The sequence below is a fragment of the Buteo buteo genome, chromosome Z (genome assembly GCF_964188355.1).
Source record: "Buteo buteo chromosome Z, bButBut1.hap1.1, whole genome shotgun sequence".
NCBI classification, from domain to species: domain Eukaryota; kingdom Metazoa; phylum Chordata; class Aves; order Accipitriformes; family Accipitridae; genus Buteo; species Buteo buteo.
In genome coordinates, this window is record NC_134204.1 from 27,071,938 (window position 1) to 27,085,723 (window position 13,786).

Sequence of the window (13,786 nt, forward strand, 5' to 3'; positions counted from 1 at the left end):
ATACAGTCTATTCCTTAGGCTTTCAGATAAAACAAGATTATAGAAACTACTACCTGAATTCTATGTGTTATAATAATGTCCCTGGGACATAACATAGATAGTGACAGGTAATATATACCTGTTTCAGGCCCAAATACCTGTTCATCAAATACCTGTTAAGGGCATAAAATAATATTTTATTGTTTCAGGATAAGCCACCACTCTCCACTTATAGAATATATATTTACATAGAGAAAGAAAAGACTTTCTCTACCCATAAATACTCAAGCACAAAAGCAAGAAACCCTAGTGTCTATTTTTTTCAAGTGATTTTTTCATGTAAAAATACTGTCCACCATAGAAAGATTTTTTTTGAACTGGAAATAGCTTGACTTAACAAATAAGTTACCCTGAAAACAAATTTCTCAAGTAACAAAAATATGTATACAATTTTACAGCAGTTGAAAGGTTAACCATCAAATTCTTTTAGGTATGAAGTATTAATTGAACAGTCTGCAATAGTAATTAACTAAAATCTTCTTGTGAATGCACATACTTTATCTCCTCTTCTAGAGCAGTTTTGAAGAGTTTGAGAAGCAGATATTCTTCTCGTTGATTGGAGGCATAGTTGTATAGAGTGAAGATGACCGTATCCATAAACTTGGTTGATTTGTTTTGTGGCATCTGGAAAATCAGCTTCGCCAGATACATAGGATTAGTCTACAAAACAAACAAATGATTTAAATGCTATTGTCCAGGACAAACTGCCCCCACTTGGGGGGCAGCTCTCTCTACATTTCCAATATATGTTGATTCCCATATATGTCACTTTTCCATACTGGCTTGACTTTTTTCCAAATCCTAATGCATAAGAAGCACTGAATACTGCACAGTTAGATATCTGTAACAGCAGTAAAGATTTTTTTTGTAGTCTCCGAACAGTACCTCTGTGCATCAGGTCTATGTGCCCAATGACGGTGACAGTTTACCAGATGACAATGGCCATCTACCAAGAAGACACCGCGTATTACATGTCCACTTAAGTATTAGAAGGCATCTGCCCTGGGAAGATCTAAAATTCTTCTGGAAAAACTTCAGCAAGATGAGATAAAAAAAGCACAAGAACAGATGCATTATGTGCTGTTAGCTGCATAGCAGACAACTTCCTTTCCACCACATATCATGCACAGTAATAGTGAGAGTCATTTACATAGACTAAAAGACATGTGGAGGAAAATATTTCCCTCTGGCTTCAGTACAGACTGAAGTTATTCTCAAGGAAAAAACCCAGCTATATTTCTTGCACAGTTTAAAGACAGCAAGGATTTTCTCAGTTACAGGAAATATTAGAAGTTGATCACAGTATTTGCTGCAGCCTGCATACTACTTTGGAAATCTTTTCATAATCATTACTACAATCACTAAAACAAAGCAAGCAATATATTTCTAGTTTTTCTTTAGCAATTTGCTGCCATGTTAATTTTTACAGTAAGATTTACCTGTAAAAGGTAGAATAAATGTTGATAGGCCTCCAGTTTTTTTCTTCTTTCTTTACTCAAACCTTTGATACCCTGTTTGTCAACCATAACCATCTCTTCCAGCTGACTTTTGCTCTTTTTGTTAAGTTTCTTACTGTGCAGTACCACATCCTGCAGACAGATGATCAAAAGTCTAGATTATATATTCACAAAAAAGGCAAATTGGAAAAATTGCCATTTTCGCAATCATGTTAAATGCAATATTCCTCCAAGGGCCTTTATTAGCAACTTTGTGTATTTTGCTGTTCTATTCACTAGCCAGTCTTTTGAACATCTTTATCTTGTCACCAGTATGGCTTGCCAACAGTGACCATCTGGGAAACTTGATCTCATGTACAGACTCATTCATCATTTAGTTAACAATGAACAAACTCTCAAGTATGATCAGAAGTCTACTCCATTCTACCAAAGAAAAGATGCTTAAAATCTGCCAAGCAATTACTGTTGTCCACAAGTAGCAAAACAAAGTGTGGCATTCAGTAGCAAACTGACATACCGCTCAGGACAAGAGAACAACCTCTACCACAAGGTATTTTGACAAGATTACTTAAGACACACAAAGAAAGTACTTGGTATACCAGGACCATTTTAACTAATTGAGGGCAACCAAGCACTGGCACAGGTTGCTCAGAGAGGTTGTGAAGTCTCGACCCTTGGAGATATTCAAAAGCCATCCGAACATGGTCCTGGGCAACTTGCTCTGGGTGGCCCTGCTTGAGCAGGGGGTTGGACCAGATGAATACCAGAGGTCCCTTCCAGCCTCAACCATGCTGTGATTGTGTAATCCTGAGCTCCTTCAACACATAGAAGTGCTCAGTGCATACTACCAAGGGAGCCTGAACAGAGCATACTGACCTGAAGAGTGATTCTGTTTTTCACCAGCAGTCCAATCTTTATATCCATTAAGTTCAAGTCCTTCTCCAGCTGTTGATTGGATCGAATTTTTGTAACCACTTCTTCCCTTAACCTTGTTACTTCTAGTTCTTCTTGAAAGTCTAAGTCACTTTGGTCCAAGAGGTAGGCAAATTTGCGCAAGACAGTCAAGGGTGGATTTTCAGCACCAACTACAGTTGAAGTAAATAGGCTTATTAGTTGACATAATACTGAACACCCCTAAAACCCTCCAGAAACTGATCAGTGTGCAGAAAATTTTGGAACTGCAGAGAGAAGTTTATGCCAGTTAGAGCAGTATTTTTGTCACACTGTGTAAGCACAGCTATCCAAAATAGTTTCATCTGCAAAGCAATTGGTCTACAAACACTTGCACCTGTTTTTGAAGGGGAGTAGGAGGCTGAGAAATCCCAGGTGAGTGAGTTTGTTTGTTTGTTTTAAAAAAAAGACAACACAGTAACACCTCAAATATACAACATTCAACTGTTACCACTTACTTAGTATTCTGTAGTCCTCCCTGGCTTTGTTTGCTCTGAGAAATGCTTGTATCTTCACAATTTCATCATTCTGGAAGGGACAAAGATTAGGCAAAGGAATCTAGTTATGACACATCTCTGCTCAGCAACACACTGCAGAACCTGCACCCTCTTTCCTGAGGTTCCCCAAACTGCCCATGCAGTCATATTACCCTATTTTAACATGCAGTCATATTACCCTATTTTAATGCTTCATGTTCAAAATGGAGAAAAAGGACTTACATGATCCTTGAAGTATTGCAGCCGTTTCCTATAAGCTCTCTTTGCTAGCCACATTTTGACCCATGACTGAATCTGAAAATTAAATAAAATTAAACAAAAACTTAACAGATACTCCACAAACTGTTGTGCACATGTGTTTTAAACTCACTTCTGACAGTTCTCTTCGGCAGGTGTGCTGTTCTCATATGCTTGGGGCCATAGGTGACTGTACTGGGCTCTCACAGTCCAGTGACCAGATTAATGGGCTTCAACTGAAATAGCAAGTTGAGTTCAAGGCTCTACCACCCACATGTAGTATTATCTTTGGAAGTAATTTCTACCTTCATGTCTCAGCTCTCAGTTGTAAACCAGTCTCCTTCAGAGACAGGAGATCAATATCCCATCTGCGATCTATGATCTACTCATGACATAGTATCCCATTAGCATCTCAGAATAGTGAACTTTTCAGATAAATTTGACAGGTTTTAATGGAATAATAACACACTGTCAGCTCAAATATTTTCTAATTTAGTATTATGGAAAGGGAAACATAAGGAAATCTCTATTATGAGCCAGCCAAGTTCAGCACAGCCTAGTAGAAGTCAAACACAGAGCTTTCAAGAAGCGATTTCCTTAAGTTGTCAGTTAAAGAACTTTCAACGCCATGCAGATTTCTGGACCATAAGACCATCCAGTTTGTGTTCCTAGTCTCTGATTCCCAGGTGGTGGACCACCAAGCCAAGGGATAAAGCATACTCAGGCCCCAAAACACAGTGGGATCTTACCTTAACAATAGCAGCAACATTGCCTTGAAGCACCTTTAATCTGTCAACATAGCTTTTCCTTTGTTTGAATCCTTTCCAGAAAGCCTGTTTTACAAAAGGCAGGAGATCATTATTACTAATAAGAAACTAACATTTATTAAAATCTACATGCATACACTAAAATCATTAACAGTGTTTATCTTGTAGAGAAAAACTGCCATTGTGGCAAAAAGATAACTAAGGTGTAAGTAAGCTTGCCTCTATATTTTTAAGGTGCACTGATAGATTTCATGTTAATTTTGGCCAATCTCGGCACAAACATTTTGTTGTCCAATGCCATTTCCTTCCCTCCCCTGAAACCATCCTTACTCTTATCACCACTACACCCACATCCTTTAGCATCCCAGTCACTGGCTTCATGCCACACAGGGAAGAATCTGCCAGCTCTTGCCCATTACATCCAAAGGCTGTCCCCTACCTAGCTGAACCCCCATTGTTCTTGGTCTGACCTCCTTCCCAAGTCTCTGGTCTTCCAGAGTCACTCAGGATCATCTTGTACCACAGATAACCTCCCAGTTCCCTCACTTGGCACCCCCTTTGCTAGCTCAGAAGCAAACTTTTGGCAAGGAACCCAATAACAGGGATAACACAAACTCTCACTGCCTTTACCATATTTTGCCTTTCATCTCTATCCAGCCAGTGACACCAGCCTTGTCCTCTACTTGTTGTCTTTTCACAAGTCATTTATATTTTAATGCCCATAGAACACAATCAGAGAACAACTTCATTTACATACATTTCTCCATATTCTGGAACCTGTTAACAGACCCTAAATTTCTCAAAGAACAGTATAGTCCTGTACTGGGCTCAGACACCATGCCAGAAAATGAAAAGCCAATCCCAATGATAGCTGCTGAATTGTTAAATTAAATTACTCTAAACTAAAAAAAATCAGCTGTACATTCTTCTCTAAGTTGGAGGGTGAGTGGGGGTGGGGTATTGATTGGTTGTTTTTTAATGCTGGAATAAATTGCTTCTAACAGGAGGTGGCTATTTCACTGTTTAAAACCAGTGTGCATGCATTTGTCAGTGTTCACACCCTCAGCATAAAGTTTCCTTTATACTCCTTTCGGAGTTCAGCATACAAAAGGTATCCAAGAAATACTGCCAGAGCCTGAGAACACCAGGGTGGCTGCCACTCCCTACCCAGCTATGACTTCATGGAGCAGAGGCAAACCACTTCCAAGTGGGGATAGTCCAGAAAGGAATGTATTTCTTAAGTCATGCTTTGCCAAGGAATTTTTGCTTCAATACTCAACAAATATCTTCTGTTCTTGTACTGTGCATAGTTAGGTGTACCACTCAAAACTTGAGCATCTCAGGATAAAGCCAGGGCTACGTATTTCTGAGCTTCTCCCACTGACGTAACTTAGACCGAAGGTGGGCATGATCCATTCTTTAAAAACTGGATATTTGCTATTTAAAAGCACAATTACTCCAACAAGGACAAGAACATATTTGCAGATGTAGACGTTTGAACTGCTGCTAATGAAAACAGGGAGACAGACCTATTTGAGGATTGTATCAGTGGTAGTAATCAGCCACATAAACTGTCGCATGCAGAAAGCTGCCCAAGTCATGTTACCTTCTTGTTCTAGAACAATACCTGTATTTTGATGGCAGATGGTTCCTGGTTTTGAAGGTATGCTTTTCTCTCCTGATAATTTTTTCTGACTAAGAATCCCCTTGCTCGGGCTTGCAGCTGAACAATCAGACTTTCATTAGCAAGCCACAGCTGCTCTCGATTGTAATCTGCTGTAACTTGCCCAACAATGCTCTGTTAAGAGATCATAGAAAAAGGTGATTTTTAAAAGGTGATTTAAAAGCAAAAAACCTCAAGCCAAAACCATGCTGGAATTTGGTCTGTATTCTCTCCATCATCTATACAGCTTATATTCATCCTACACAAGCCCCTCTGATTTACCCCTAGATTTTAATCAGTATGAAGGAAGAGCTATTTTGCTACCACTGAATTTTACATGAAGGGTAACTGAACTGCTTTCAAGCCTCAGTTATTCAGCTGGATATGCTAGTTTGAGAGAGGTTTTTTTATGCTTTAGGAGTGTTCTGCTTTCCTAATACAAGTTTTTTGCAGAAGTCAGACACTAAGAAATACTAACTGAATTGGGGAGCTCTCTACACAGAAGCACACTCAAGTATTGCTGCAGTCAGAATTTCAGAAGGACCTACACTAAGACTTGAGCTGTTTGTACAGCAGAGTAAACCTGTAACCTAGATAGGCTGCATCAGAATAAAAAAAACCAAATTGGGCAGAAGCCTGTGTGATCTACTTCGTTCCAAATTATATTTCATGCTAACACAAAACTTCTACAATAAGGGAGTTTAAGTATCACACTCATCCTATTGAACTTGAAGATACAAGAATACTGTCAGATAACTAGGTTTAAACATAAAACGGTGCTTCCACCTGCCCCCAAATACATCATGAAATTCCTTGTCATAGGCCAATACAAAGTCCAAATGATATAAAAGGATATGAAAGCAATCAGACTTTCTTCCATCAGTGTCTGCTGGTGGCCATTTGAAGAAATGCTGTAACCTCCAGTTAGGAAAACCCTGAATTATTGTCAGACATCAGGCAGGATGCTGTGCTATCACTGTCTGCTTAGACTTAAGTTGCTGCTCTTGTCAGAAGCAGATACTGAACTAAAGTGATCTTCAGTGTCACCCAGCACAGCCTCTTCCCCTAATATTGCCATGACTTGCTCTCTCTCGCAAATGTTTATGCTACATTTGCAATAAAAGCAAATGTTTCAGCCACCTACCTGGATTTCTTCACCAGTTAACCATGAAGTTTTTGGTACAACTCCTTCAGGGGCGACACAGGTACCTTCCTCAGTTTCCGCATTGTAATAGTAATCATACATGTTTTTCATTACAAGTTTAATCCATGGACTTTCATTAAAACCTAAAACCAATGCATACCATTAGTACACATTTATGTCCTGTTACACTGAAAAATTATAGCTCTCCCTACCCATTTCCCATGTCTACCTTTGCTACAAAGCCATTTTACATGCAAAGCCACTACATATCTTGGCCAGTTTGTAGTAAGGATGTTTTCAAAATATCCTGTTAGGGGGATCAGGATCATTCTTCTAGAATGAAACAGCTACGAGGTTAGCACAGATCCACTGCTGGCTTCTCTAAACTCCAACCTGCCAAGTTAGTGCTTGCTCCTGAAACAGTGTGTGCTATGTCTTCCACCATCACTCACATAAACGGAACTGAGAATGTTTATAAAAAAATGTTGTTCTTGTCTTTTGGCCAAATGCTGGCCTTATTGACACTTAGCTCACACAGGACATTTCCTATATCCACATCATTGTCTTATTTAGTGCTTTGGTAAACAAGGCTGTATCCTGACAGGCAGGAAAAGCCTCATTTCCTCATGGACAAAAGGCCTGAAGGTAAAGCTGATATGGTCAGTTGTGCAAAATGTCCTCTCAAAACTCATGTTGCAGGATGAAACATGCCCATCTACTGAAGAAAGCGTACTACATTGACGGTAACTTTTTTTTTTTAAATTATTAGCTAATCTTGGCTGCATTAGCTATCACCAACTTGCAGCTCTAACATGACAAAACATCCCATTGTCTTGCTATGGGCAGATTCTAGCACCAGCTTTTGCTGATACCTGCTGCTCTGGCAATGCACAGGGACCATAAATGGGCCATGGACACTCTGGCAGAGCCTGGCTTGATCTTTGACAGTAACATGTAAGGCTGAAGCGTGCCGCCTAACCCTTCTCTGCATCTGGTAACAGAAAAAAAGAGAAAAATGGGAGAGTAATATGGTTTTCTGAGAGGATGGACTAATCTATTGACAGTCACAGAGAAGCTGCCCTAAAGTCACTCAGAAGCTAGTTTGAGGCTCTAGAAAGTCTTAGCTAGACTCTGGAAATAGCTAGACTCATTTCTTAGCCTGTACTGTGGTCTGGACGATGTGTGCAACAGTTCATCATGTAAAAAGCACTTGGGCAACTATAACATTTCTCAAAAGATTTAAAACCAGCAACTGTCTTCCTCAGTTTACAGTGATTTTAGGTAAACCTTCTGTGCTAGTTTTCCAGTTGCCTCAGTGATATGAAGACGTGGAACTGTCCTGTTCAGGAAGGTTACCTTCTACAGTTTTCAGGTTCTTGGCTTCAGAGAGGTTCCTGAAATAGGTTTCAGCACACTCAGGAATGACTCGTAATCCAAACTGGGACTGCAGTATCATCAGGATTGGCTGTGAATCACCCTTCTCCAAGCTCTTGTTAATCATTGATATTCCAACAGCCACTAGGGTAAAATAGTGACATAGAAAATTGAGTGGTTTATACTCTATGTACCCACAACTCTAGCCTCCAACAACTTTGATAATGGACTTCTAAGGCTGGCACACACAGACAACATGACATACACAGCAATTCAGTGCTTTGCTCGTATGCAGCCTCCTTCATGCTTGTAAGGACAAGTATTTCAGAGAACAGCAAGCTTGTTAGATAGAAAGTGTGCACTCCACCCAGGCTGGGATGCAGCTACAGCACAACTGAGAGCGGTCTGAGGGCATAGCTGCTCCCCCATCAAGAGACACACCAGATGACACCAGGGTAGAGGTTGAGGACAGCAGGTACCCCCCCCTCAGCCTGCCCTAACAGACAGGCCATCATCTGCTGATCACTAGGGAGCCTTCTAGAGATGCATGAAGTCCTTAGGTTACAAGCTGTAAACATTCACTTCTACTGTACAAAATGGGAATAAAAACTGATTGCCTTGAGCAAAGTCTTGCAACACTAACAGCATCCTAGTTGGGATCCTGAAGCAACCCTTTCTTGTCCTCACCCCCTGGGAGCTTGTTTAAAGCTGATGCAGCAAATTCATGCCCTAAAGTTTGCCAGAGGTGCAGCTTTTGCTCCCAGGTCACATAAAAGTGCCCTGAGAGGTGATGCTGTGAAGCATGTTCAAACTTGAGGTTGTATGATATTACCCATACTCTGATTCAGGACTTTCTAAGTGTCCTTTGCTTTGTGCAGGTCCCGCCATCACAGAAGGAGCTGATACCACCATACCTGACAGCATATAGCAGCACACACCACTTCAAAGCACCTTACAAACTAGATGTATATGCTGCTTTAGAAACTGCTGTTCTGGTCTTTAATGGTGTTCCTTCACACCTAAATTCAAGATCTATGCACAGAAGAACAAGTGAATAGACATATGGCTAGCAAATATACATTATATACTGGTTTAAGTGAATCTGGCTACCTTTGCATCCCACAGCTGCACTTCATGCTGAAACACCAAACACTTTTCCTTCTCTTGTGTATATCCAGATCAATACAAAAAAGGTTCCTCACCACACTCAGTGCCCTGCCTACACAGAGCTGACCCAAAAGGTGCTCACTATGAGAAGCCTACATACAGAAGGCACTGCATGAGGCTGAGCTAGCAGGAGAGCATTTCAGCAAGAGAAAGTTTTTCTTTGTGGTTAGTTTGACTAAGGTGGAATGGGTTACTTTGGCTAGACAATAACAGATCAATCTCCAAATACCTTGGCAGCCAGCTGAGAAACAAAGTGAACACACAATACCACACCACCACCACCATCTGTATTTCTACCAGATAGCATCCTGCTATTTTTCTGTGCTTTGAAACAGACCCCTACTAAGAACACATGTGCTCCCCACGAGACTAGAAATGACTTTGTAATGCAGCTATGGTATCGCGATGCTCAGGCATCCGGCCTCAGCAGCAAGGAAGCAGGAAAAACTGGGAAGCCACACATTACCAGCTTGCTGCTGCTGGCCCAGCTGGCTTTAGGGGCTCAGCCCTATCCATACACAGTCCCATGTGCTTCATCAACTGTGGTCACCAGTATTTGAATGCTTTTGTTCCTCCTTTTCATCCTATACTTACAGGTGCTGGAAGCTATTGTTAGAAAGACAAAAGAGCACACAATCTAGCTGAGAGTTGTTTCTGTAGGTACCCTTGCTGCCTGGCTTTTCCTCATCTTTTAATTAATTATGCTTTTATTTTTGAAGGAACATGTAAGAAAAATATTTAGTAGGGAAAATATCCAATTCAACAGAAATTATTCTTTCCATTGAAGTGCTAGCAATTAGTACTGCAGCTGTTGCTCTAAAGAAGAGCCATGTGAACCCTGTAAAATTACAAGTTAAACGGACCTTAGCCATCCTTAGGTGCAGGAGAACTGTGGGCTCCAGTCTGCCACTGCAGCAGTTGGGATGCCAGTACCAGACCACACTCTGAAGGGCTCTTTTCCACACCCATCCTCCCTTCAAACAGCTGTGATACGCAAAGATGCAGCTGTCTGGTGTGATAAGCCTGAACTCTCAACAGGGCCAAAGATCATCTTTTTCCTATAACATGGGCTTTCTCATAACAGATCCTGCTTTGACAGACGGACTCTTCCTGTGCAAGACTAAGGTCAGTATTTCTGTCTATTCCTGAAGGCTATACAGCTGATATTTGGCCAACCTCATTTTGTCCTCCACTTATCTAAGGAGTACAATGGTTGGACTGATTCAAGAAGTGAAGCAAGGCAATGCAAACTGCACAGCAAACACCACAAAGAATTAGGAAGCACACCAGCATTTACTGAACATGTCTTCCTAAATGAAGATACAGAGTCCTTCACTGACAGGGAAGACAGTTTGTAAAAACCTTTTAGAATTTTAATATAGTAGTATTTACTATTTATACAAGGCATAAAAACTAGTTTGGAAGGAATCAAGACTGTTTCAGTAGAGCGGCCGGTACCTTCTTTTATTTTGGTGCTTAGTTTATTGCCATTACTGCAGCAATCTCAAAAATACACTTTGTTCTGACTGAAAAATAAATCTTTGGCTGCTTTGCAAAAGTTTCGGAGTGGGACATGGGGAGTTGTTTACCTTTTAAAAATAGCATCTCTAAGATAGATCAGAATAGAAGTTCATTTCCAAGTTGTGATCAAACTAAACTTTAAGTTTAGACTACATGTACACAACACACTAACTTCCTGAGTCAGGATGTGTTTGTTATAGGAAGTATCAGGTTCTGTGCCGTGGGGAAATTTTAAATCTCAGTTTTTAGCCGCAGAAATCTTAGAGCTTTTCTGAAGAATGTGCTGTGCTGACACTGCTTCCTTTTAACCCAGAGGGCAGAGTACAGGAGATTAGCAGTTATTTCCACAAGTGACTTGTTAAAACAGTTCTACTGATCATCCTTGATTGTGAAGAGCTGTGCATTTACTACAAACACAGATCATATGAAAAGGTTTTACTACAACTAGCTCGTGGATGAAGCTGGAGCAGTGGTCTATCATTAGCAACATTGTGTGGTATTGGTATATGGATAATGCTGTGCTAATTTCTGCGGGCCATTTATGAGGTGTATTCTTAATGCTTTTACATCAGTGGACACAAACGAGGATGTTTTCAAGTTGCTCTTTAGCTTTAACTTACATCTGTTCATAAGTTATGCATTTCCTTCCCTTCTCTATGCTCAGATATTTCCTCATACCTCTAGGTAGCATTGATAGGAAGCCTGTTTTGTCCACAAAAGAAGGTATCAGCACTCCTGAGTACAAGAGCTCCTTTGGGACAATGTGTATGCGTGTGACCCCATCTCAGAAAACACAAGTCAGGTGCTTTTCACTGCAGACGGATGACTCACAAAAATACTTCCGAGTGTCTTCAGTGTATCTGACTGGTTACATTAAGACTGTTAATTGATTAAATAATTTCTAAAGTAACAGTAATACTAAATGCAATGTTTCTGTAGCAGGGGTAGAAGATTTTGTAATAGCTAGCTGTGTTTGTTTTCCTCCACCCACAACTTCCCAAGCACTAACTACTGACGTAGCCTGCCTATAAGCAAACAGGCTGCTGCACTGCACTAACGAAAGCTGAATGCAGCACTGCAGGAATGCACCTACTTCAGCAGTTGTATTCACAAGCTCTTAGGGTGCAAAAGAAGGCGACACTGACTCACCAAAGCCAAGTCAAGCAGAAGGTGAACCAATACCCAATGCCAAGCTAACAGCCTCGGCTGGTCTGTGCTGGCCCCAGGCAGGAACAGGTAGGGGTGTCACCGTGCTCTCCAGCGTGCCCCATACACCCAGCTACTTTTGCTTCTACATTACTTGCCCAAGTTAATTTTTAAAAAATATTCATAATATGTAAATAATTATATTCAAACTTTGACAGAAGTTGTTGAGTGCATCCAGTACAAAATGCTCTGACAAGCCTCAGCTTTTTTCCTACAGATTTCCTCTTCTTTACAGATTGGAAGAGCATGCATTTCCCCAAAAAGCCCGAGTGCTCTTTTGGCACTACTTTTAAAGTTAACATGTTCCTATTTTTTTTTTTGTTAGCACTTAATAGAAGACATTATAATAAAATAGGAATAATCAAAGTTGTGAACATGTAAGAATTTGCTCTTAAAACATGCATCAAAATTTTAGTCTTACATAAGCAAAATAATCACCTGAACAGTATATTCCTTCTCATTCACATATGCTTCTGTTTCACCAGCTATGTGAAGATATACTGACACTAGAAATCTTGGTCATGATATTAAGCTATATAACCAAATCCACTAAATTATTAGCCAAGCCTTAAGGATTACCACTTTAGATAAAACCAATACCACCCCTGGAGATCTAAGTCACCCTCATTTCAGTATGATAAAGAACACGCATTCATTTCTTTTGATGTATTTAAAGGGCTGCTACACTTCCCTGAAGTGGAAAAAATAAATTACCAATTTCAGCTTTTCAAGACTAATAAAAACAAGAGCAATGCAGATGCAGGTTAATGCTTACAGATTGCCGCTTCTTTTATATTGTTATTGGCATCACTGATTCCCTTTTGTATTTCATCCAGCCACAGAAGCTCTGATTCATCTTGGGATTCCTGGAAAAAAAGATAGAGAAAAGCCTTGAAAAAACTGAATTATAACAAAAGTTTTCTGAACATACTGATGGAGCTCCAATATAAAATCTATTATTGCAAACCCCTTAGACACTAAAAAGAATTTGACTGTTTAAAATCAGCAATAAAACACGTTCATACTTTATTTACTGACTTGAATAAGCTCCTGTTCAAATACAAAGCTCTGCAAGTTTTCATGTATAGAAGACACTATCCTGCTAAAGATCAATAAAACTTTTGAGCAAAGCTAGAAATGTTTTCATTTCCATGATGTATAGGCAAAATAATCTGACTGTCAAGTAAAACCACACATTATCAGGTAGCACTGTGATAGCTGCATAAAGATGCCAAAGCAGAAGACTGCACAAGGCTGGTTTGTTTCAGAATCCCTTATTTGGAAAGGATCCACATATACATCTGAATACACATTACATTAGAAAATAACAGCAAAAACTGTCAGAGAAAGACAGCTCAGCTTTAGTAATGATGACTTAGCTCAGGTGGCAAATGTTTCAGGAATTAAGCAGCAGAGCAGGTCTCACTATTCCTACAGGCTAACAATGCATGGCATTAAACCCAAGTCAAAATAGAAGGTGCAGGGAAGGGGGCTCAGCATCCCCACCAACCAGCCCTGCTCTGGCTGCCGAGGTTCACAGGTGAACCAACACTTCAGCTGAGAAAATAGGGGTTTGGAGCTAAAGTGACATTTAAAATGTAATGAAGTAGGTGGGGCAACAAAATTCATTCTGAAGAGGAAAGAGGAGTGCCAGGTCTATAACAGACTAATGATGAGAGAAATTGGAATGTATTTGATAAAGATCTAGGAGTATATACACACAAATACTTCAGGAAAAAAAAACTAAACCAGAAACTCTTTCA

The 13,786-nt window shown here is 40.1% G+C and overlaps 1 protein-coding gene across 4 annotated transcripts in view; it reads right to left on the reverse strand.

Moving 5' to 3' along the window:
• The window catches only part of IQGAP2 (IQ motif containing GTPase activating protein 2), a 130,752-nt gene that overhangs the window by 19,802 nt on the left and 97,164 nt on the right, over nt 1-13,786 (reverse strand). For all 4 annotated transcript variants that reach the window (XM_075021369.1, XM_075021370.1, XM_075021371.1 and 1 more), the window contains 10 exons: nt 12,799-12,889; nt 8,112-8,273; nt 6,756-6,898; nt 5,576-5,746; nt 3,931-4,014; nt 3,167-3,238; nt 2,906-2,975; nt 2,373-2,581; nt 1,479-1,628; nt 536-699 (listed from right to left, as the gene is read on the reverse strand). In XM_075021369.1, coding sequence (XP_074877470.1) covers nt 536-699; nt 1,479-1,628; nt 2,373-2,581; nt 2,906-2,975; nt 3,167-3,238; nt 3,931-4,014; nt 5,576-5,746; nt 6,756-6,898; nt 8,112-8,273; nt 12,799-12,889 — 1,316 coding nt within the window. The remainder of the gene's footprint in view (nt 1-535; nt 700-1,478; nt 1,629-2,372; nt 2,582-2,905; nt 2,976-3,166; nt 3,239-3,930; nt 4,015-5,575; nt 5,747-6,755; nt 6,899-8,111; nt 8,274-12,798; nt 12,890-13,786) is intronic.